This window comes from Ailuropoda melanoleuca, chromosome 2 (genome assembly GCF_002007445.2).
Source record: "Ailuropoda melanoleuca isolate Jingjing chromosome 2, ASM200744v2, whole genome shotgun sequence".
Lineage (NCBI taxonomy): Eukaryota > Metazoa > Chordata > Mammalia > Carnivora > Ursidae > Ailuropoda > Ailuropoda melanoleuca.
In genome coordinates, this window is record NC_048219.1 from 661009 (window position 1) to 684354 (window position 23346).

The 23346-nt window shown below is 56.2% G+C and overlaps 2 protein-coding genes across 9 annotated transcripts in view; one reads left to right on the top strand and one right to left on the bottom strand.

The window, feature by feature from the left end:
* Nucleotides 1–652: 652 nt before the first annotated feature.
* On the top strand, nucleotides 653–12414 carry HTR6 (5-hydroxytryptamine receptor 6). The gene is made up of 3 exons (XM_002915650.4): nucleotides 653–1992; nucleotides 10986–11144; nucleotides 11345–12414. Exons 1-3 carry the CDS (start codon nucleotides 1279–1281, stop codon nucleotides 11792–11794), a joined length of 1323 nt encoding a protein of 440 aa, XP_002915696.2. The 5' UTR covers nucleotides 653–1278; the 3' UTR covers nucleotides 11795–12414.
* Nucleotides 12415–13889: 1475 nt separating this feature from the next.
* Nucleotides 13890–23346, bottom strand: part of TMCO4 (transmembrane and coiled-coil domains 4) — an 89988-nt gene continuing 80531 nt past the window's right edge. For 7 of the 8 annotated variants that reach the window (XM_034645445.1, XM_034645425.1, XM_034645422.1 and 4 more), the window contains 2 exons: nucleotides 20584–20701; nucleotides 13890–14980 (listed from right to left, as the gene is read on the bottom strand). In XM_034645445.1, coding sequence (XP_034501336.1) covers nucleotides 14585–14980; nucleotides 20584–20701 — 514 coding nt within the window. In that variant the 3' untranslated portion in view covers nucleotides 13890–14584. The remainder of the gene's footprint in view (nucleotides 14981–20583; nucleotides 20702–23346) is intronic. The other variant, XR_004621324.1, reaches the window with a different exon arrangement.

Genomic DNA, 23346 nt, shown 5'->3' on the forward strand with positions numbered 1-23346 from the left:
CCCTTTATGGTGACTTTAAGAGATTATGATGCTTATTATGTATTGTCTGCCTCCTTCCACTAGAATGGGGGCTCCACGCAGCTGCAACTTTGCTGGGGTGACTGTAGCATCCTGATGGGCGGACCGGCGCCCAGCACCCAGTCGGGGCTCAGTAAATGTTTGTTGAATGAATGAATGAATGAATGGAATCCACAGGATTGATCTGTGAAGCGCCTGGTAGAGACTCTCCTTAGCTGGGGGTGGGGGGGAGATACCCAGCGGGGTCACCTTCAGAGGGCGTTACATCTCTACCTGCAGTGTCTCTACCCCGTCTGGCCTAGGGATCCCCAAATCTGTGCACACTCTTTGTTAGACTGGGAGTACCAGCACACCAGGGACGTCATCCTTCGCGCCTGGTGCTGTCGGGGAGGGAGTGCTGGGTTTCTGCACAAAGGACCCCAGGAGGAGGACGTAACCTGCTGTTTAAAGATTTGAAGGAAGCATTAGATGGGTTACTATGTATTGCGTGTATTACTATATCGATGTATATGTGCATATACGTGTGTGTGTACACAACTGGGTGTCCAGCGAGCTCCCCAGTAGCTCGCAACGGGCTCCCCCTGCTAGCGCGGCGACCCCCGCTGCGGGTAGGCAGCCCCCATTGCCGGCCGGGCGTCCTCCCACACGCCGCAGGGGACCGTGGCAGCCCAAGCCCTGGCTGCCTCTGCGTCGGGTCGGAGACCTGCCTTCCCCACCGGGGGGCTCCGCCCCGCCACCCCAAGTGGCCGCGGCTCCCGACCTAGCGCCCTGGTACGCCCACCTGCGGCGGAGGGGGCTGCCCGCTGCTGAGCGCGTACGTTCGGTCCCCGCTCCCAGCTCCTCAGGTCCCCGCCCCAGAGCAGGCGTCCCCTCCCGGACTTTCCCTCTCGCCCCCTCTAGGGGTCTCTGCTCCCACCCGTCCAACCTCCCAGTCACCTGGCGTCCCGGTCCTCCTGACTTCCCTCCCGCTCTCTCTCGGGAACTCTGCGCCTCACCCGGTGCCCGCTCCCAAACTCCATACCCGTTTGCTCCCGGTCCCCACCTCACACCACATAACCCCTCTCCATCTTCCTTGGGTCTTTGCCCCTTAACCTAGTGCCACTGTCCCTATCATCCCACCTGACCCCTGGTGGCGCGTCTGTTTTCAACGACGACGCCCATCCAGCCTCCGCTCCTCCAGGTCCCTCACCCAGGCCTCCCGCCCATCCTACCTCGTCCTCCGGACCCCTCTCGGGCCTGACGTCCTCGCCCCCCGCCCCCATGGTCCCAGAGCCCGGCCCTGCCAACAACAGCACCCCGGACTGGGGGTCGGGGCCGCCGTCGGAGCCGGCGGGCAGCGGCTGGGTGGCGGCCGCGCTGTGCGTGGTCATCGCGCTGACGGCGGCGGCCAACTCACTGCTCATCGCGCTCATCTGCACGCAGCCCGCGCTGCGCAACACGTCCAACTTCTTCCTGGTGTCGCTCTTCACGTCGGACCTGATGGTGGGGCTGGTGGTGATGCCGCCCGCCATGCTGAACGCGCTGTACGGGCGCTGGGTGCTGGCGCGCGGCCTCTGCCTGCTCTGGGCCGCCTTCGACGTGATGTGCTGCAGCGCCTCCATCCTCAACCTCTGCCTCATCAGCCTGGACCGCTACCTGCTCATCCTCTCCCCGCTGAGCTACAAGCTGCGCATGACGCCCCCGCGCGCCCTGGGGCTCGTCCTGGGCGCTTGGAGCCTGGCCGCGCTCGCGTCCTTCCTGCCCCTACTGCTGGGCTGGCACCAGCTGGGCCGCGCGCGGGCCCCGGCCCCGGGCCAGTGCCGCCTGCTGGCCAGCCTGCCCTTCGTCCTCGTGGCGTCGGGCCTCACCTTCTTCCTGCCCTCGGGCGCCATCTGCTACACCTACTGCAAGATCCTGCTGGCCGCCCGCAAGCAGGCCGTGCAGGTGGCCTCCCTCACCACCGGCACCGCCGGCCAGGCCTTGGAGACGCTGCAGGTACCTGGGGCGCGCAGGGAGACCCGGGCTTGTGGGATGGAGAGGAATGCGCAGCCGCGGGGTGCCCACGGGCATCCATCACTTAATATATGCACTTGCTGATGACCTCCAAGTGGCCATTTCCAGCACACACGACTCTTTAGCACTCTAGACTCAGTGCGGACTGTCCACAGGACAGCTCTGTCAGCGTGCGGGGCAGGCTGCGAGAAGGTAATGTGTGCCAAGGGAATTGAGGGTGTCCCCACCCTCCCTACCTTTCCTGTCATGGCAAACGTCACCATCATGGCATTGCCCCACGGGAACTTAGGAATCATTTTTATCCCTTATGCTTATGGGGGCCATTATCAGGTCCTGTCCGTGCTGTCCCCTGAGGGCAGACTACCTCCCATGCCACCCTCCTCAGCCAGACCACCATTGCTTCTATCCCGGAAGCCCTCACTAGTCTCCTACAGGCTTGCCCTGCTTCCTCTCCACTCCTGTCTGTCCTCTGCCCAGGAGCCAGAGTAATCAACAGAACAAAGTGATCTGGTCACTCCGAAGCTAAAAGAGGAGACCCATGTCTGGGTCTGGCCTGGGAAAGTGGTCCTGCCAGCCTTTCCAGCTTCACCTCCTCCCCTTGCCCTCTCTCCTTCTGCACTGGTCCTTCTGATGTTTCTCAAAGGCACCAGACTGCGGTGTCCAGGACTTGGCATTGCTGTTTCCTCTGCCTGGACGGCTCTTCCCCTGGCGCTGCCCTGCCTGACTCCTTTTCAGCTCACAGGTCCCCTCTTCCCGGAGTCTGTCTCTGACCACTGTGTCTGCAGACCCATCTGCGCTCCCTCACCCTGTTATTCTCTATCCTAACCGCAGGTTTATATGTTGACTTGTTCATGGTCTCTCTCCCCCACGAGAGTGTAAGCTGTGCACATCTGGGGTAGTTTTGATCCACACTGTACATCCTGGGTGCTTACTAATGACTCGTGAGTGCTAAGGCCCTGCCGTGTCTGGAGTGGAGTGGCTGCTCTTGTCACTCAGGCCATACGGCACCCGACTCTTGCTGTCTACTGTCCTAAACCCCCAAGGAATGGGAGTTTAGGTTGACCGGGCCTGAGGCCCAGAGAATTCAGTCACAGGCCTTGAGGAAGGTCCTGACAGGGCTCTCTAGTCTTGAGGTAGCCCCAGGTGGAGGAGGCTCCTGTAGGATGGGGGGTCCCTGGGGGTTTGGGTGGATGGGGGCTGAAAGGCAGGCCCTCCGAGCAGCTTGCCTGACCCACGCGGAGGCTTGCCTGACCCACCCCGGAGGTGCGGCCAGGAGCTGTAGCTGCCCCGTCGGCCAGGGTGGACAGGAGGTCCTCCCCTCTCCATCTGTGCTCACTGGAGGACATTCCTGAATTGCGGTAGGTGACCGTGACCCTGACTTGGTTCTTCAGCCGTAGGAAGGCTGCCCTGGGCCATCCACACTGTCCCTGGGTTCTTGTAAAGGAGTGTTTCCCAAACTCGAGGCATCTGGAACCACCTTGGACTATCGGCCTTCTTTCCACCCACACATATGCCTCAGGCATCTTCTTTCTTCTGTAGTTTGCATTTTCCTCTTCATCACCTCACTTATCTTTTTACTTCCATGCATTTGTTTAGAGAGGAAACTTCTTATCGCTTCTGGAAATGGAAACTCCGTAACTTTGAGGTAAACAGAAGGCCGTCGCAAAGGCAGCGTCAGTGCGAGGCAGGAGTCCCAGCAGTGCTGCTGATGTCAGGAGGGGAAGTCAAAGCCCCCCAGCCCCAGGCCCGCTTCCTCTCTGGTGCCAGCGGGTTGTTAAAGACAGAGCGGCATCGACACCCATTTTTTCTCGACACAACCAGAAAGGGAGCTGGGAGAGTGCTGGAAAAGGCTAATGTGCTCACTCTGTCATTTAGTTCTGTTATGGGTCATCGTCCACTTCCACGCCTTGGGGAGCTCCGCGCCAGTGACTAAGGATGTGAGGAGGTGGCTGGTGGAGGGACGGGTCTGGATTCTCCGTGCCAGTGGTACCCGTGACACCGTTTTCTGTCCCTGAGGCTTCCTGGCTGGGGCCAGGCTTAAACCTGAGCCTGTGACCGCCGAACCTGGGCAGGAGCCCCGGGGTGCTGACTGTTGCAGTCCCACAGTTTCTGAGTGCCCACTGTGTGCCGGCACCTGGCTAAGCTCATCCCCCAAACACCCACCCAGGCGAGGACTACCATCATCTCTGTTTGACAGATGGGGAGCCTGGGGTTCAGAGAGAGCGGGGAGCTGTCAGACCCCACCACTTCCCAAACCATTCAGCTCTAAGCCAGCCTCTTGCATGCCTGTTGTCCTTGTTGTCTGCACAGTTCCCTGCATTTTGGGAATTTGTTTCTGGGACATGGCCTCTACTCCATCTTCCCGGGTCACGAGCCCTTTCCTCCCACCCAAGCTGGCCTGCCCCTGAGACTCGGCTTCCCGCCGGGCAGTGGAACTCTCAGTGCCTGGACCTAGAGGAACTGATGAGAATGAACAAAATTCGGAGTGCATTGGACCCCTTTCCTCCTGTCCTGAGCCCTACTTAGCCCTTAGCTCCCTTCCCCAATCCAGCCACTAGCTCCTCCATGGAGGGTGGGGAGTGGAGGGGGACATGGGTTTCTGAAGCCCCGGCTCCTCTGGGTTTGAGGACATGGTAACCGCGCTTGAGTATTTTAATCTCTCCTCCCACCCCTCACATCTGCCTAGGTATGTGAACAGGCTTTTCAGAAGCCACTGGTCAGCTCGGTGGTTTCAGCCGGGCTTTCCTGGCCCCGCGGCTGTGAGGTAGGGGTCTCGCTCACAGCTGAGGCAGACACTGGGCTAGGGATGAAGAGCGGGGCATGGCGAGAGTGGTTTCAGAGTGAGCAAATGCTGCCAGCATAGGGGAGAGAGGGAGAGAGACAGAGAGAAATCTGTGCCAGGGTGGGATGGTGCTCATCGCCGGGAGGGACCAGTGTGGGAGCTCAGCGATGGAGAGCGGCAGGGGGGAAGCAGGTCTGCCGGGGCGTTTGCCTCCCCAGGCTCTCTGTCTCTGTGCCAGGACCTGTGCTGTGCCTTTGGTGTGGAGCCCTTCCCCCTGCCCCTCCGCGGTCTTCCTCTGCACCTCGTCTTCCTCCCCTTCTCCCACCCCTGTCTCCTCCCGGTCCATCTCGCCCCCTTCTCTGCCTTCTACATGCTCCCATCTGCCTCTCCCCCTTCTCTCCCATCAGTTTCTCCCCCTCTCCTCCTCCGCCAGCCTTTTCCACCCTCCCTCACCCAACTCGGCATCACTTTGTCTTAGCGATCTGTCTTCCCTTCCATCGCTGTCCTTCTTCCTCAGAGGAGGAGGCTGTGATCACAGAAATATCTCGGAGGAGGAGGAGGGGGCTGAGCTGGGGAGAGGCTGACAGAGGAGCAGTGCTGAGCACGGCAGCCTTGGCTGGTGCTGGGAACAAGGTGGTCCGGGGCAGCCAGAGTTGGCTGCAGGCGCTTGTGCACCTGGCTGGTCAGGGGTTCAAATCCTGCCTCCTTCCTATCCCTGCTGATGACTTTGGACAAGTCATTCAGCTCCCACTACGCCAGGGGTAATGCCACTCATCACATGAGGCTGTTTGAAGAGTCGCTGAGATAACATATGTCAGCCTGGCACAAGCTAGGTGTTCAGCAGGCGTTAGTTCCTCCCCTTTCCTCTTGGTGGTAAGATACGTGGTTCTGGAGAAATCATCCCTTTGAGCCTCTTTGGGGAAAAAATCCGCCATTGCTGCCAATAACAGCATCATCACCATAATCAGAGCTGAGCTGGACTCTAACAGCAGAAACGCTGGCTGACACTTACGTGGGGCTTACTGTGTGCGAGTCACTGATCAAGTGACTTTGTGCATATTATCTTCGTTAGTCCTTACTACAACCCTGCCAGGTAGATGCCACTGTAATTTCCATTTTACAGATGAGAAAGCTGAGGCACAGAGAAGGGGATCTCCCTGCCTGAGGTCACACAGCCTGTTAGTAACAGAGCCACGATTTGAAACTAGACTGTCTGGCTCCAGAGTCTGTCTTAGAACCCTCACGCTAGGAGTAGGTGATCATAAAAAGTTTAAATTACAGGAGGGAATACATAAATACCCTCTAAAATAAAAATCCAGGGGGTGCCTGACTGGCTTAGTTGGTAGAGCATGCAGCTCTTGATCTTGGGGTTGTGAGTTCGAGCCCCATGTTGGGTGTAGAGCCAGCTTAAAAAAAATAGATAAAACATTAAAAAATATCCAGCCATAGAGATGAAGTGAAAGGCCTTCCCAAGTCCCACCCAGGCACCTTCCCTTCCCAGGGACACTCATCGATTTAGGATATGTCTTTCCTCTCCTTTTTCTTCGTGTTTTCGTGTTTGTCTATGCACCCAAAGGGACTTAATGCTTCGTTTTGTGTATTTTTTTATTTAAAAAACTTATTTTTTTATTTTTTGAAGATTTTTATTTATTTATTTGACAGAGAGAGAGCCAGTGAGAGAGGGAACACAGCAGGGGGAGTGGGAGAGGAAGAAGCAGTCTCCTATCGGAGGAGCCCTGATGTGAGGCTCGATCCCAGAACGCCGGGATCACGCCCTGAGCCGAAGGCAGACCCTTAATGACTAAGCCACCCAGGCGCCCCTTAAAAAATTTTTAAAGATTTCAGGGCGTCTGGGTGGCACAGCGGTTGAGCGTCTGCCTTCGGCTCAGGGCGTGATCCCGGTGTTATGGGATCGAGCCCCANAACGCCGGGATCACGCCCTGAGCCGAAGGCAGACGCTTAATGACTAAGCCACCCAGGCGCCCCTTAAAAAATTTTTAAAGATTTTATTTACTTATTTGAGAGACAGAGAAAGAGAGAGACCACAAGCGGGGGAGAAGGAGAAGCAGGCTCCCCACCGAGCAGGGAGCTTGACGTGGGGTTCGATCCCAGGACCCTGAGATCATGATCCAAGATGAACCCAGATGCCCCTGTTGTTTGTATTTTTTAAGGAAATGGAGTCCTGTTGTTCCTATTATTTTGCAACTTGCCATTATCACTTATATATTGATATTATGTCTTGGAGATCTTGTCATTTGACCAGTTATATTCTTTTTTTAAAAAGATTTTTTAATTTCTTTATTAGAGACAGAGACAGCCAGCGAGAGAAGGAACACAAGCAGGGGGAGTGGGAGAGGAAGAAGCAGGCTCATAGAGGAAGAGCCCGATGTGGGCCTCGATCCCATAACACCGGGATCATGCCCTGAGCTGAAGGCAGATGCTTAACCACTGTGCCACCCAGGCGCCCCAAGACCAGTTATATTCTGTTAAACATCTGTGTCGTCGTCTGTAGTGTATGTATATGCCGAGTGTACAGACCTCCTCAGGTATTTATTGCACGGGGGAACCTGTCCGTGGGACTGCCTCCTGGAAGGGCACCTCCAGACTGTTGTCCAGGCGGCTGCCCTCGGTGGCGATAGGGGCATGCAGACAACAGCACACGGCCGTGAGGGCAGAGAGAAGTGGGCAGGTGCAGCTGGCATCAGCTAGACCTCAGGGTGAGGCCAGTGGCTTCCACTGGCCTCTGCTCTGTGAGGGCCTCTGGTGACAGTATTGGGGGTTTCTGTAGCCCCCTCCCCCCACATGGAAGCAGTATGATGAAGTAGAAAAGTGCAATTTCTGGAGCTAGAAATGACTTTGACTCCCTGACTTAGCCCTTATCTGCTGTGTGACTGCTGGCAAGTTCTTTTGCCTCTCTGACCCTCATCGGCAAAATGGGGATCATAATACCTACCCCATGTCAAGGCTGAATGGCATGATGAGTATCAGATGCTGACACATAGTAAGTGCCCCCTAAATGCTGATGATGGTGCTGATTGGGGTCACTTGGGGTTCTTTGCTTTGAGGCCTTGTGCCCGGACAGTGTGACCTGGGGAATGGCCCCTGTCCTCTCTGTGCTTTGGTTTCCTTCTCTCTTCTCTTTTGCCTGTGTTCTTGGGTCAACTCTTTGGGAAGAAGAAGAGAAAGAAAAGCCCAGGGTTTTCCCAGGAAGATTCCTAGAGAGGGAATCTGAGGCCATGTTTAATTCCTTCTCTGGAGCTTCCTTCCCAGTGATTGCTTCCCACCCAGATCTCTCTCCAGTGTCTCAGTTCCCCAGTGCCCTAGAGCCCTGACAAGATCAGGGCTGTCTCTTGCCCTGTCCAGGTTGCCAGAGGCCAGGGGGGTAATTGTGTGGGTGTCTCTTCTGGAGATGGTAGCTCCCTCCTTCCCTAGTGTCTATCCCCATTGATGGCAGCAGGAGCCTCTCCTCCAGGCTGACCATGGTGGGGCCACAGAAGCCATATAGAGCCTACCCTGGAACAGAGAAAAGGAGAGAGAGACAAAAGAGAAGAGCAGAGGCCTTTCCCCTCCCTTGCTACAGCATGGCGAGCATTTGTCCTGACATCTGTGCTGCTTTGGGGAGCCTGAGTTGCTGGCAGAAGGTGCTCAGAATTTCCCCAATCTCCAGCACATACCACTGAACCGACCTCAGGGCTACCGTGTATGTAGCACTTAACTCTATGTCAGGCACTGTGCATGCATTTATTATCCGCAGCCTCGCAACGACTCCACAAGCTGAGTATTGTTTTTCCCATTTTACAGATGTGGAAACAGAGACTGTCTCAAGATCACAGAGCGAGTAAGTGGTGGAGGCATGACTTGAAGCCAGATCACTTGTCTTACAAGTCCATCTCTTACCTCTGCATAATGCTGCCCCACCAAGACAGAGGGGAGAAATCAAGGGCTTCTCTTAGGCTGCTTTTTGTGAATTTGTGCTTGGTATTCATATAACCAGATTTCACCTGGATAAACTGAGCGGTGGGAGTTACAGTGTGCTTTATCTCCCCTCTCCTGCCCGTCACCATTGTAGACTCCGACCCCTTGATCCTATAGGGAGAGCATAAACTTGGGGTTTCAGCACCATGGACAGGACACTAAATCTGGATACCCTGAGGAGGCACGGAGAGAAGAGCAGGGCTGAAAGGGGGCCCTTGAGCCTGAGAGCGGGGTGGGGGTTCGGCTTTGGTGCTCCCTGGGACTGACACATCCTCTTGGCTTTGCCTCCTCCGCCCCCTTTCCATCTGCGAAGGTTGCCTGGGAATCTGGTTCCCTTCCTGCCTGCCTCCTTCTGACTCTTCCAATTACCCTATACTCAACCCACCTCTGGCTCCCTCAAGAGCTAAGCTGGGCTCTCCTGCAGTTTAGGAAATGTTGGAGGAGGGGCACCTGGCTGGCTCAGTCAGAGAAGCTTGCAACTCTTCATCTCGGGGCTGTGAGTTTGAGCTCCACGTTGGGTGTAGAGATTACTTACANATTGGGCGTAGAGATTACTTACAAATAAAGTCTTAAAAAAGAAAGAAAAAGAAAGAAAGAAAGAAAGAAAGAAAGAGAAAGAGAGAGAGAGAGAGAAAGAAAGAAAGGAAAGAAAGAAAGAAAGAAACAAACAAACAAACATTGGAGGAATCCCTTGGTCCCAAAGGCCAGGCATGTTCNGTTGGGTGTAGAGATTACTTACAAATAAAGTCTTAAAAAAGAAAGAAGAAAGAAAGAAAGAGAAAAAGAAAGAAAGAAAGAAAGAAAGAAAGAAAGAAAGAAAGAAAGAAAGAAAGAAAGAAACAAACAAACAAACATTGGAGGAATCCCTTGGTCCCAAAGGCCAGGCATGTTCCCAGGCAGCACACACAACCTTTACACAGCTCAATGAACTGTGCACACCTTGGCGTACTGGGTTTACTTAAATTATAAATGTAAGTTGGTCTCACTTTGTGTAAAACTGATGTATGAAAATCCAAATTGATTACAACATGCACTTTAGACGGGGGCTTCCTGTCCCAGGTTTCGTGGGCCTTGGGGCTTTTGTGGCTGGACCTCAAGGTGGTCTCTGAATCCACTGGAAATGTGGGATGTTTTCTCCTTCTCTGTGTGCATGTGCAACAGTTTATAAGCTTTTTGTTTTCTGGGGAAAGGTTTTCTAGATTGCACCGGGTTCTCGATGAGCTCAGGAGGTGGAAATAGTTAAGAGAACAGCAGGGCTAAAGGAGTGTCCAGTTCAGAGCTTTTTAATGTTTTGGGACTGCTGGTCGCCAGTTTGCAGAGTCCGATTCTAACCTCCTCATGCCTGTGTTTCCTTCGATGGCTGCTGCGGGCAACTCCTTTCTCCTTTTCTTCCCCGCGCTCCAGCTCTTGAGGTCAGTGTTTGGGAGTGAAGATGTCTGTCAGTCCACAGTGTAGTTTGAGTTGTAAAACGCTGAGGTCACTAGCACCCCTAGTAGTCTAAAATCGATTTCATTGTAAACATCTGCTCTGTGCACATGTGTTCAGAAAAGCACTATATTTTGCACAGCACTAGGGTAATGGTGCAGGCAAAGTCATTACTCCCAAACAGGAGGAGAATCTGTATATGAAGAGAGGGCCATGCCCTGGGCAGCAGCAGGACCTCTTTTGTCAAGTATTGTTTAATTGCAACTCATTCTTGTAGGGCCAAAGGCTTTGTGTGGTGCTGGGGCTCGCAGTCGCGTGTGTTGACTTGGGCTGACTGTTGTCCTTTGCGAGGTGGGATCTTCTGAACTGTGTGACTGTGTGGCTGTCTCACTGCCCTTCCTAGAGCTCCTTGTGTCAGGGTCAGGGCTCAGTGCAGGGCCAGGATCGGGGCTCAGTCTACTGTTGAGCTCAGGCTAAGGTTGGGCTCAGTCCAGTCCAGGGTTGAGGCTCTGTTTGAGACCTTGGTTATGTAGGTCTCAATCTATGGTAACTATCCGGGCTCAGTCTGGGACCATGAGCAGCGCGTGGTTTATTGCTGATGTCAGGGCTTGGTCTTGAGCCAACATCAAGGTCAGGTCTACTGTTGGGGAATCTAAGACTATAGTTGGGGCTCAGCCAAGGATCAGGAGGGCTCAGTTTATTGCTGATACTAAGGCTCAGCCTGTGGTTGGGATCAGGGTCAGACAGGGGCTCTTTCTCAGGTGACTTATGTATGTGGCCTTCCGTTCCACAGGTACCCAGGACCCCACGCCCAGGGATGGAGTCAGCTGATAGCAGGCGTCTGGCCACCAAGCACAGCAGGAAGGCCTTGAAGGCCAGTCTGACACTGGGCATCCTGCTGGGCATGTTCTTTGTGACCTGGCTGCCCTTCTTCGTGGCCAACATAGCCCAGGTAATGCCACTACAGGGGGCAGGTGATTCCAGGCCCCTCTGGGGAGGCCCTGAAACGCACCCCAGCCCAGACATGGGGATGGAGGAGGGAGGGCTGCCTCTCAGGGCATATGTGTTTGTGGGTGCCTGTCCCATCCATGCTGACTGGGGTGGTTGGTGAGCCTGCTCCGGGACCGAGCATGACATATCCCGTCTCTCCAGGCTGTGTGTGACTGCGTCTCCCCAGACCTCTTTGATGTACTCACGTGGCTCGGTTACTGTAACAGCACCATGAACCCCATCATTTATCCACTCTTCATGCGGGACTTCAAGCGGGCCCTGGGCAGGTTCCTGCCCTGCCCCCGCTGCCCTGGGGAGCGCCGGGCCAGCCTCGCGTCGCCCTCTATGCGAACCTCTCACAGCGGCCCCCGGCCGGGCCTGAGCCTGCAGCACGTGCAGCCACTGGCCCTGCCACCTGACTCCAATTCTGACTCCGGCTCGGGTTCCGGTGGCTCCTCAGGCCTACAGCGCACAGCCCAGCCCCTGCTGCCTCGAGAGACCGCCCGGGAGCCCCCGCCCTCTGCCAGGGTTGCCACGGTGGTCAATTTCTTCAACATCGATCCCGTGGAGCCCCAGCTGCAGCTGCACCCACTTGGTGCCCCCACGACCTGACCCGGTCAGTGGAGCCGGTCAGTGGGGAGCTGGACTGGATGGGACCGAATCCCCAAGGCTTTGGACCATCTCTCGGCTAAGGCTGGGAGGCTGCAGGCCTCCTGGGAGCCCTCGGAGTGCCAGTGGGGTGCACTGAGCCAGTCCTCACTGCCCACCCCCCTGGGGAAAACAGCTGGCTCCGATACAGTTTTCTCCAGGATGCCCCCACTGCCGAGTGTAACCCGTGGGTGTGTGTGGAGGTGGCTAGAGGACTCTGGCAGAGGGGAAAAGTACTTCTCGGTTCAGGTTAGGGTGAAGACAATCATCTTTGACATTTGATGAGACTGCAGGGGAGGGATGCCTGTCTGCAGAGGTGGGTGAGTGCGGGGCTGAATCCCTCACTCCTCCAAGTGTCGTCCTCGGGCCACCAGCATTCGTGTCACCTCCCTGGTGTTTGTTAAAAATGCACCCCCCTCCCCACGCCCCTCCTGAGCCCTGCTGAGTCAGAACCTGCATGTTTGCAGAAGCCCCAGGTGAACCGCGTGCACAGTGTAGTTTGAGAAGCGCGGGCTTGGATGATCGTTAACCGCAAGGATGATTTGTTTTCAGCCTGGACAGCGCCTCAGGATGTGTGTGGGGCTGCACAGAAAAACACCTGACCTGGCAGTCAGGAAGGCAGAAATTTGAATTTCTGCTCCACTACTCACTAGCTCTGCACAGGTCCCTTAACCTTTCTGAGCTTAGGATTCCATGTACAAAGTGGAGGGAACAATGCCTGCTTCATAGGGTGTCACGAGAATTACGAGAGCATGTGTAGAGGACCCAGGACCCACAGGTGGTGCTGCTGTAGGTGGTACCTGCTGTTGTCACCACTCTGGGGCATCTAGCCCCCTTGGCCTCTCGCTGTGGGCCAGGAAGGACTGTTTGTTCCCGCTATTTTCCCCATCTCCCTCCTCCTCTTCAGCCCTGGCCAGATCCCACCACCTGACTGACCATGGCTCCCCAACTTTTTGCTCTGGGTGCTGGATGGGGCTCCCATCCCCGCTTCCAGGCTGCTGCACCGCCTCTCCTGGGGGACAAAGCAGGAGCTGGTGGTTTCTTGCTCAACACCAGGAGTAGGTCTCCCTTGACCCTGGACTTCCTTGGACGTGGAAGGGAACCAACTGATGGGGCTAGACCAGCCCATGGCCCCACCTCTTCCTGGCATTGCCTGGGTCAGCCAGGGAAACAGGAGTGGTGGCCACTCGAGTCCTCACAGCAGAGTGCAAGAGCCGTCCCGGGTGTGGGTTGCTGCCCTCAGGCAGGTCGGTGGACCCTGGCACAGGGACCTGGGTTGTTTTTGAGGGGGGACTCTTGGTTCCCACAGTTTACCTGCCATAAGGTCCTTTTCAGTCTGAGGCCCCCCAGATCCATCACCCCAAACTCCCAGGGAGCCCTCCACTAGTGGCCTGGCGCTCTCCTTGGTGCTGATTAGATTCAACTCTGGCCCCGCCACTGGCCACAGAGGGGTCATGGTGCTTCTTGGGGTTTCCCCTCTGCCCCCAGGCCTGCCCGAGTGGACTCTCAATAAACACCAGCTGAGGCAGTGACCGTGGTGTGGACTGGATTTGCTTGAGGGGCCCCTGGGGTTGGAGAAGCAGCTGGTGAGGTGGGATGAGACCCTGGGCAACAAGAGCAGTTCTGTAAGTATTTGTCGAACGGACAAGCAAACACACATACGTGCGGACCCGTTCAGCTCTAATATTCTAGTTCCTTCTGCTGTCCTCCTCCAGGCTGCCTCCCCCCCCCCCAGAGCTTGTCAATACTTTCTCTGCCTGGGTCTTGGTTTCCCCATCTGCACAATGGAGGAGAACCATCTCTGGCCCCCTCATTCAGGGACAGCGGAACACAGGGGAGGCTCCCGTGGAGACAGATACAGTGGCCGAGAGCTCAGGCTCTGGAGTCTGACTGGAGTTTAAGACTGATCAGCTGTGTGACCTTGAGCAGGTTACCTAACCTCTCTGGGTCTCAAGAACCTTCAGTAACATGAAGATAATAATAGTAGCTACCTTATAGGGTTATTGGTAGGGTCAGCCGAGACAACCCACGTAAGCACTCTGTCCTTGCTAAATTCTCAATGAGTGGTTCCTATTATTTTTATTATAATCATTATCTCCCCCTTCCTGCTATAGGAAATCCTTCCCCCATGTAATTCATTCTTGTCACCAGGTCCACTTCCCACCCACAGTGCATGCGGATTCAGCATATATTCACCACGCTGTGACACTTACAGGGCCACCATGTCGCACAACTGGGGGACCCTTCACATCACGTCCATGTGACCCATGCTCCTAGGGTTCTGCAGTGCACAGCCTGCGCGACTGTACAGGCACATCTGATTGCACCTCCCCAGAGCAGAGAGTACGCTGCTGGCTCCCCACCTGCCCCTCTCTGTAGGGGCATCACGTGCCTGTGGGCTGGCGGGCAGCCCTGGTGTCTGCATGGATGAGCAGGCATCCACCTGGATTTACTGGAGCCGGGGGAGCCCCCAGATGGCCAGCCAGCCCCCACAACTGTGGCCTGAAATACAGGAAGCCCAAGGCTGGTAGAGTCCTGCGGCTCTAAACCATGCTCGGTTGTCTCTGCAGGGCTCTGGCCTTGCTTCCTCGGGGAGGGAATGCTGTCTTCCTGTGAATCCCCTCCTTCCAATTCCTTTCTTTTCAGTCCCAGTGCCTTCCATTTGGGAAAGGCACTGGTGGAAATTTGGAGGTCACGTGAGGCAGCTGGTAGAGGGGTAAGGAAGGGCTACATGGAGGAACCTGGAAAGGCAGCTCAAGGCCCCTTCCACGGTCCGTCCACCCCTGGGCAGTGCCCCTGGGTCTCCCTGGCACAATCGGGGCAGCCCAGTGGGTTGGGGCCCATGCCGTGGCTGCAGATCTGAGGGCTCTCAGCTGGGCTGGCAGTGGCAGGAAGGGAGGTTCCTTCAGACTGGTCCAGTCCTGTGGGCAGCTGGGCTCGGCCTGGCTCATTGGGTGTGGCCACTCTGGGGTTGTGTCCGGGTGTGGTGGTGTCTGATGAGGAAGTGGCTGCTGCCTGGTGAGGCTCCTCTGGGGCCAGACTGCCCGGGGCCAGCAGGAGCCCCTTTTCATCCCAGCCTGGCTTGGTGTGGATGCCCACAGTCTTCAGGATGATGTCCATCTGCTTGGCGTAGTCCAAGTGGCCGCTGACCTGTGGGAGGACAGTGAGTGAGGGCCACGGGGGCTGGTCAGAGCCCTGCCCTCCCCAGGGCCCCCAGCTGAGCCCTGTGGGCCTCACCCTCTCCCTCAGCAGCCTCAGCCACCCGATCACCAACGCCAGGACTCCAGCTCTCAATGACTCTGAAACCCAGAGGGGGGTGGGAAGCCTCTGGGTTCACGGCCACTCTAGAATTTATTACATAAAGATGAAGGATGTTTCTCTATACAGTCTGGGTCCTTTGGGGGCAGAAATCGTCACTAAGACAAAGGTTGAGAACTCAGAAGAAGTGCCCACCTTCTTCTGCAGAGAACAGAGATACCCCCACTTTTGTGTTGGGCTGTGTCGGTGAGTGAAAAGTAGGGGTGACTGAGAACGCCCGATGCCTCACGGGGATCATGGACAATGCCCAATGCGTCGCATGTCCTTCATACACTGCAGATGAGTTTATTGGATACAGTCCGTTGACAGGTATTGGCTGCTGACTGTAGATGAAGGACTCGAGCCACGGAGAGGTAAGGTGACTTGCCCAAAATCATAGAGCTAGGACGTGTCAGAGGTGGGTTTTGAATCTGGGCCGGTTCTCTTCATAGAAAACGAGTTGGGCAGGGGAACTCGGAAAATCATGGCCATTTTACCAAAGAGGAAAGCAGTGTCCAGAGAGGGACGGTGGTTTGCTTAATGACACATGACACGTGAACAGCAAGGCCGCGTGGGGCTCGGCTTGAGATACTGCATGTATAGTCTACTGGGCTCAGATCTGCTCCGGAAATGCAGCCGTGCGCTCTCCCCCCTCCCCCTACACGCAGTCCAGGGGGGTCTGCTTTAGTGCCACAGGCAAGCGCAAGACTGAACATTCCTTTTTGTTTGGAAAGAAGACAGGAAAAACACTGGGGACACTTAGGGAACCACACAAAGGCTCAGTTGATAACATCTGCATTTCCATTTGAATCACAAATCACACTGAGCTATTCAAATGAGTTTTCAAGAACACAAGGAGACAATTCCCTGTAGGGTTTTGTTACTTTCTCATAACAAGAACCTGCTGACTTTTCCTTCCTTCCTTCCTTCCTTCCTTCCTTCCTTCCTTCCTTCCTTCCTTCCTTCCTTCTTTTTAAAAAAGATTTTGTTTATTTATTTGGGAGGAGAGAAAGAGAGAGACAGCACAAGCAGGGGGGCAGAGGAAGAGGGAGAGAGAGAATCCAAAGCAGACTACACACTGAGCATGGAGCCTGACATGGGGCTCGATCCCACGACCCTGAGGTCATGACCAGAGCTGGAACCAAGGGTCAGATGCTCAATGAACTGCACCACCCAGGCGCCCCTCGTTCCTTTCTTTACAAATGCTTCTAAACAGTGTTCAGTGAACACACACGCACACACACACACACACACACGTATACATGCATACAAGGGGTGTTTTCGATCCCTGGGTTCAGGGTGGAGGTCAAGGTGGGGCAGTGTCCTCGCACAGACAGTGGAGGTTACTGGCTGCCAGGCACTAGAAAGAACCTAAGTTTGGCGTCACAGAAAAACAGGCCCCAGCCTCAGCTTCTCTTACTAGGAACTGGGTGAGTCCCTACAATGTCCTGAACTCCAGCTTCTCTTCTGTAAAATGAGGATCACGACACCTACCTTGAAAGTCTACACAGAGTTCAAGGGCCTGGCACTTTGTAGGAATCGGCATACGTGACCTCTAACTATTATGTTCCATATATGGTCCAAGACACTTTCATAGGGATATTACCCAATTAGAGTTAGTGCTACCTACCCCCTGGGGTGGGTGGGAAGAAATAATACATACAAACCACGAGGTATAGCACCTGGCACATTGCCAGTGGTGCATAAAATTGAGCTCCCTTGCCTTAGTGTCCTTGGAAGGGGTGATGGGGGACAGAGGGCAGGGCCTTAGTGGGGCTGATCCATTTGGGAACCAAAAATGGCTGCTGAAGCTCTAGCCATCACACCTCAATTCCAGCCAGCAGAAACCCAGACCCACAGGGACAAACAAGAACTGTTGAAGGGCTGGTGCTGGGCCAGGTGGAGGCAGACAGCCACTGGCTGTAGCTGATTTCAGGTGGAAATCCCACCATGCAGCTCTTCTAGAATGCACAGCTCTGGCCTTCCTTGGCTCCACAATGGCCCAGGTTTCAGCCGACCCCAGTCTCTGAGCTGCCACTCTGCAAAGACCCAGGGGGACCACTTGCTGGCAGAGTCCCAATTTTACGGTTAGCCAAAGGGATGGGAGAGCCGAGGTGAGGCGGGCAGGAAAAGAATGTCTTCTTGGTGGCGGAAGGTCTGCTGTGGCTGGTGTAGTACCCTCTCCCCGGCCGTCTTGATGGAACTGGGCCACCCATCCAGATTCACACTGGGTGTCGCTGGTGCGGACAAGCCCTCCCTGACCTTCCCACGCTGGCTGGGGACCGTCCCTGGGGCTCCCCTCTGACAGTGTTCGCTGCACCCCATCGTCTTCATCTGCTCACATGTTTGTGTTCTCTGACGGACTGTGAGCCTAGGGAGTGCAGGGGCCACTTCCCGCTCACTCGGTGCCCACGGCCGCCCGCGCGGTGGTGTGCTCAGCGCTGCCTGATCCGCGTCGTGTGGATGGGCCTCTGCACCGCCTGTCTGCTGCCTTGCAGGGCACTGTGGGACCTACCCGACCCGAGGCTGCTGTCCCCGCCTCTGCCTGCCAACAACTCCTTCCCACCCCTTCCCTCCTGGGCCTCCGTGTCCTCATCCGTAAAACGGGGCCCGCGAAGGCACCTGCGACGCGTGCGCGAGTGTGAGGCATCAGGGAGCTGATGCACGGGGCAAACTGCGTGACCTGGGGCCGGAGGTCACCGATGGGACACGTGAGCACAGTGGTGACGAGCCCAGGCTCTGGTGAGTTCCCCGGGCTCCACCCCTTGCACACCTGTACTGTGGGGCTGCGGTCCCTCCCCCACCGCAACGCTGTGAGGCCTGATGACACAAGATCTCGAACGCACGCGGAGCAGCTCCTGGCACATGCTGGTTTTGCTACCATTCGTTCCTGCCCCGCCCTGGGCTCTGTTCTAGAAGTCAGCGGGCATGTCAGTGGGACATGAAGAGTCCAGAGGCTCCTGTGCTGGCTCTCTTGCACCCCAGAAACCTCACGAGTTGGCCCCTCGGGTGGCAGAATCCCCCACCCGCTGCACCCGTCCCCACACGGGAGAGGCCAAAGGACAGGTGGGTGGCCCCACCTTCGTCTGCTTCAATCACCCCCACAGAAGACGCCCCAGCCCACCCGCCGCAGGGCCAGCCCCTCACGCCCTGGCTGCTCAGGCTCATCTGAGACCGGAAGCCACTGCAGACCACGTCTGGGTTGGTGGCTGGTGCGGGGCTGGTTCACAAAGGCTCTGCCCGCGTCCGGCCAGCAGGGACAAGGCAGACCATGCCAGCCTGGGCTCTGAGCACCGGGCAGCCGGTGCATCCCCCACAGCGGTAACGGCAACCGCACTGCCAGCAGCCTCTCCTCCAGCAAGAATTCTCAAGAAAAACAGGAGAGCAGCACAAAGGCAATGCTAATTACCTCCAATTACCCAGAAGAGAAAGGCCCTGCTCTTCGCGCTGTGCTCCTGTTCTGATAAAGAGGGTCAGGTAAGAGCCGGAAGCCGCCTCAATGACGGTCTGAGGAGACAGAGGGGTCTCGGGGGCCAAAGAACCAAAGGGGGTGGCAGGGGCAGGCGAGGAGGGAACTAGTGTTGAAATGAAGGCCCGCAACGGGCCAAGCATCTTACACGCACTGCCCTGGAAGGAGATTCCCCCCATTTCATAGATGAGAAAACTGATGCACAGAGAGGTGAAGTCACCAGCCTGAGGTCACACAGTCAGCACACCAGCGGCAGAGCCTGGCCTCTCTGGGGCCAAAAGCTGTGCTCATGCCACCGTATCCCACTCAGGGGCTTCCCAGGACAGAAAGTGGGTCTTGCCACGGCTCTCTGGTATTTAAAGGGAATTTCATTTACAAGGAAGCTTCCGCTGCTCCTTTTAACTTTTGATTCAATAGGACGGCAACCCCGGGACAGGGGTCAGGAGGCCTCGCTCTGGTCCTGTGGTGTTACAGTCTGGTCACTCAGCTCATCTCACCCCACAGGGAGGTGGACAGCACAGCCCTGGGCCTGGGGGCAGGCTGTGCTCGGGGCGGGATCCAGGAGCCCGGCTCCACCCACCATCAAGGTGGGGGGGTGGGAAGGGGGGCGGCCAGCGCTGGCTGCTCAGAAGCCCAGGGGGAAAGCCCGAGTCCTCCAGAGCGCCCCTCCCTCAGGGGCTTTCAGATGCCCATGGAGGGGTCTGGTCTGTCTGCTTTCAGGCCAGCCTTATGTGGAACTGCGGGGAAGGGGATACGCTGGGAAGTGCTTGGCACTTGACCGCTGTCAGCCAACAATGGAGCACCTGGAAACCAGCGCTCTTGCTCTCATGGCCCCCCCCCCCAGCACCACAAGGGTTTGCACTGGCCTGAGTCTGCCTGGGGACGTAACTGCAGCTTAGTGCCCTCACCCTCCGGGGAGCTGGGTCCTGTCCCACTGTCGGCCATATCTCCCTCAGCAGGAGTGATGCCCACTGGCCTCAGACCTGGGTTTGAGTCCTGCTTGGCCATGTGCCCTGCTGTGTGACCCTGAGCAAGTCCCTTAGCCTCTCTGATCCTCAGTGTCCTCATCCGTACAATGGGGACGCTGGTGCCTGCAAAGGCTCAGGGCGGCGCTGGACATGGAGACTGTCCCACATGAAGCTCTTAACTCCCTGTGACAGGCGAGTGCAGGGGGAGCCCGAGAGACGGCTCTAGAACCTTAGGTTTGGTGTGTCCCACCCCCTCCCCAGCAAGCATTCTCTTGCACCATCTGCACCCCCTGACCTAAGCCTAGTCTTTGATGTCCAGGACCACTGGGGGGTAGTGGGGCCTGTTTAATCGGCAGGCTCTGCTCCCAGAGGCTGATCCAAAGGTCTGTGCACGGGGCCCTGGGGTCTGCATTTTATTTATTTATTTATATTATTATTTTGTCCCCAGGGTCCCTGGGGGGACAGTGTCTTGCATTTTAGATAAACCCCCAGATGATTCTAAGGTGGGGGTTCTTGGAACACCTTCCCTGCTCTGCATTCCACAGTGTCACAGCCTGGCCGTCAGGGTCTGGCCGCAATCCCTCCACCTGCGTTCTCTGGGGGCTCTTGGTACTTCTGGGGGAACCGGACCGTCCTGATGAGTAACTGGGGGCAGGGAACGGGGGAAGGCACTAATGTAGGGTGCACATTGGGTCTGCTGATGGGCAGTTGTGTGACAGGAACTTTCCTAAGCCTCAGTTTCCTAGTCTGAGAAATGGGCATAATCACGGCTGCCCCCCAGGGCTGGGTGAGGATTAGAGATAATGTGTGTGAAAGACGTGGTGACAGAGCGCCAGCACAGAGACAGTGCCCGACAAAAATTAGTTACACTCCCCCCCAAGCAAATTCTCATGACCTCCCTCCTCCGGGGTGAAACAGGCCGGTGTCCCTGGGGTGGGGGTGGGGGGGTGGCTGGGCTGGAGTCACGAAGCACCCCCACGGGCAAATGCAGAGCCCTCAGCAGGACAGGCGATACTCACGACAGATGACAGGTCCACGTTCTCCACCCTCCTGTCCTGCAACAGCACGGGCTGCAGGCCGGCCACGCGGAGCTGCACGGAGGACGTGCGGTACACGAAGCTCAGCAGCCAGTCCCCCCTGCGGGCAGACAAGAGGGCGATGTCAGCCTCGGGAGCCGCCCCTGGCCCCGGGAAGCCCGGCCGGACCCGTGCACCTGGGGGCAGCCAGGGCCCCGGCCGCTCTGTGGAGCAGGACGGTGGAGCAGCGGCTGCTTCTCTGGGGGTGCTGCCCGGGCCACGGCAGCTCCAGAAGGCTGTCCGTTTTGTCCCCTGCTGGGTCCCCAAACTGAGAACAGTGCCAGGCATGCAACAGATGAGTGCCTGTTGGATGCGTGCATGGGGACCCTGGATTACATTCTCACAAGTCAGCATGTGGCTTCAGAGGGGTTTCCGGCTTCCAGGGTGCGGGGGGGTGGCTGCTCTGGGGCTCCATGGGAAGAGAAAGGCAGTAGGGGTCCTCCTGTGGTGAGGGGACTGTGCGGACTGGGGGGTTCCATGCTCTGGGGGACGGAACTCAGGGGCCTGGGTTCCTGTCTGTGAGCTGGGGGGCCCTGCTCGCGCTCTGAGTCAGGTCCAGCCCAGCCTCCAGGCCTCCCTGTCCTCAGGCATCTCGGAGGCGGCGAGGCTCGCTGCCCAGGCAGGTCACGTGCTGGGAACACTCCTCCACTTGCACAGGGTGCAGTGAAACCCACTCCCGGCACCCTCATCCCTAGCCAGCCACACCCCTACAGAATCGAGAGAAAATAACCTTGGACTGCGTGCTACCTGTTTTTTCAGGTACCGTGAGCACTGTCCATGGAGGACACGGTCTGAGGGGCCCACGAGATAGCCCTCCTCCTTGAACTCTTGACTTTGTCTGGTTGAAGCTGTGCCAGCCAAGAGGGGTGCACATGGCTTTACCGCTCAGCAGGTCTGCACGAGCGGACACGCCTCGTCTCCCCTCTGCGGCCAGGACTGGCATCTAGCTTTGCACATCTGGTTGTCTTTTATTGAGACCGATTCCGACTCTGGTGTGCAGGGCAACGTGAGACGATGTTTGCGTGCTCATGTGGAAGAAGGGCCCCTCTCACAGTGCCGCGTGAGCCAGGAAAGGGCTCTGCCCTGTCCCTGCCCTGTCTCCCTGACTGCTGTCTGGGGCCCGGGGTGTGGGGGTGCTCTCCAGGCCCCCTTGAAGCTGGGCTCTGACCACAAGGGAGCTCCGGTGCTTATCACCCCAGAAGCCCCTGGAAGGACCGGGGCGCAGAGCTGAGGGGCCCTCTACAGGCCCTCCGGTTGTGTCCCACACAGAGCTCACCAGCCCTGACTCCCTCTCCACGGTCATCTGCCCAGTCCCCCAGGCAGAAACCAGTGGGGCAATGTCAGGCCCCCTTTTCCCCAACGGCCAACCCACCAGAGTCCTGCTGATGCTTATTACCTGCACCCACACCAGTCCCTTTGGCCGCAGCCCTGAGATCAGGCAATCCAGCCTCCAGGGACCAATGCACCGGCCTCCTCCCCGCTCTCCCTGCTCCTGGCCTCACCTCCCACATGCCACCATGGCTTTCCTGAAATGCCCATCTGACCACGGCCCTTCTCTCTTAGAAGCCGACCATGCCTCCCTACTGCCTGTAGGCTTTCTCTTCTAGAAAATTCCTTTACTCTCTCCAGAGAGCAATGCTTGCAAGTCCCAGCGATTATCTTAATATTGAGGGCCCAAAAATTGTTGGAAAGGATGTGGAGAAAGGGGATCCCTCCTACATTGTTGGTGGGAATGCAAGTTGGTACAGCCACTCTGGAAAACAGTGTGGAAGTCCCTTAAAAAGTTAAAAATTGAGCTACCCTATGATCCAGCCATTGCACTACTGGGTGTTTACCCCAAAGATACAGACGTAGTAAAGAGAAGGGCCATATGCACCCCAATGTTCATAGCTGCATTGTCCACAATAGCCAAATCATGGAAGGAGCCGAGATGCCCTTCAACAGATGACTGGATTAAGAAGCTGTGGTCCATATATACAATGGAATATTACTCAGCTATCAGAAAGAACGAATTCTCAACATTTGCTGCAACATGGACGGCACTGGAGGAGATAATGCTAAGTGAAATAAGTCAAGCAGAGAAAGACAATTATCATATGATTTCTCTCATCTATGGAACATAAGAACTAGGAAGATCGGTAGGGGAAGAAAGGGATAAAGAAAGGGGGGGTAATCAGAAGGGGGAATGAAGCATGAGAGACTATGGACTCTGGGGAACAAACTGAGGGCTTCAGAGGGGAGGGGGGTGGGGGCATGGGATAGACTGGTGATGGGTAGTAAGGAGGGCACGTATTGCATGGTGCACTGGGTGTTATACGCAACTAATGAATCATCGAACTTTACATCGGAAACTGGGGATGTACTGTATGGTGGCTAACATAATATAATAAAAAATCATTAAAAAAAAATATTGAGGGCCCAAGAAGCACGGTCTCTAAGAATGGATGGCTAAGTGGAGAAGAAAGACTCACTCGAGTTGTTGTACTGCACTAACCGTGACTCACGTGCATCAGACACTGGGTACGAGGGTGGTCTGTAAACATTTCTGACAGAGACAGTTACACACGAGCAAAGTTAGCGTCACCCCTTCCACATTGTTTCTTTCTCCATTATGACAACGCTCTACTGAAAATGCTAATTGCTTCTGGCCTGCAATGTGTCTGCTGAGAAAAAAAGTTAATTGCACTTCCTTATGTACATGTAGGG

Coding starts and splice junctions, on each gene's coding strand:
- HTR6 (XM_002915650.4), top strand. CDS start 1,279: ATGGTCCCAGAGCCCGGCCCTGCCAACAACAGCACCCCGGACTGGGGG. Junction 1,993..10,985: donor AGGCCTTGGAGACGCTGCAG/GTACCTGGGGCG, acceptor TCCGTTCCACAG/GTACCCAGGACCCCACGCCC. Junction 11,145..11,344: donor TCGTGGCCAACATAGCCCAG/GTAATGCCACTA, acceptor CCGTCTCTCCAG/GCTGTGTGTGACTGCGTCTC.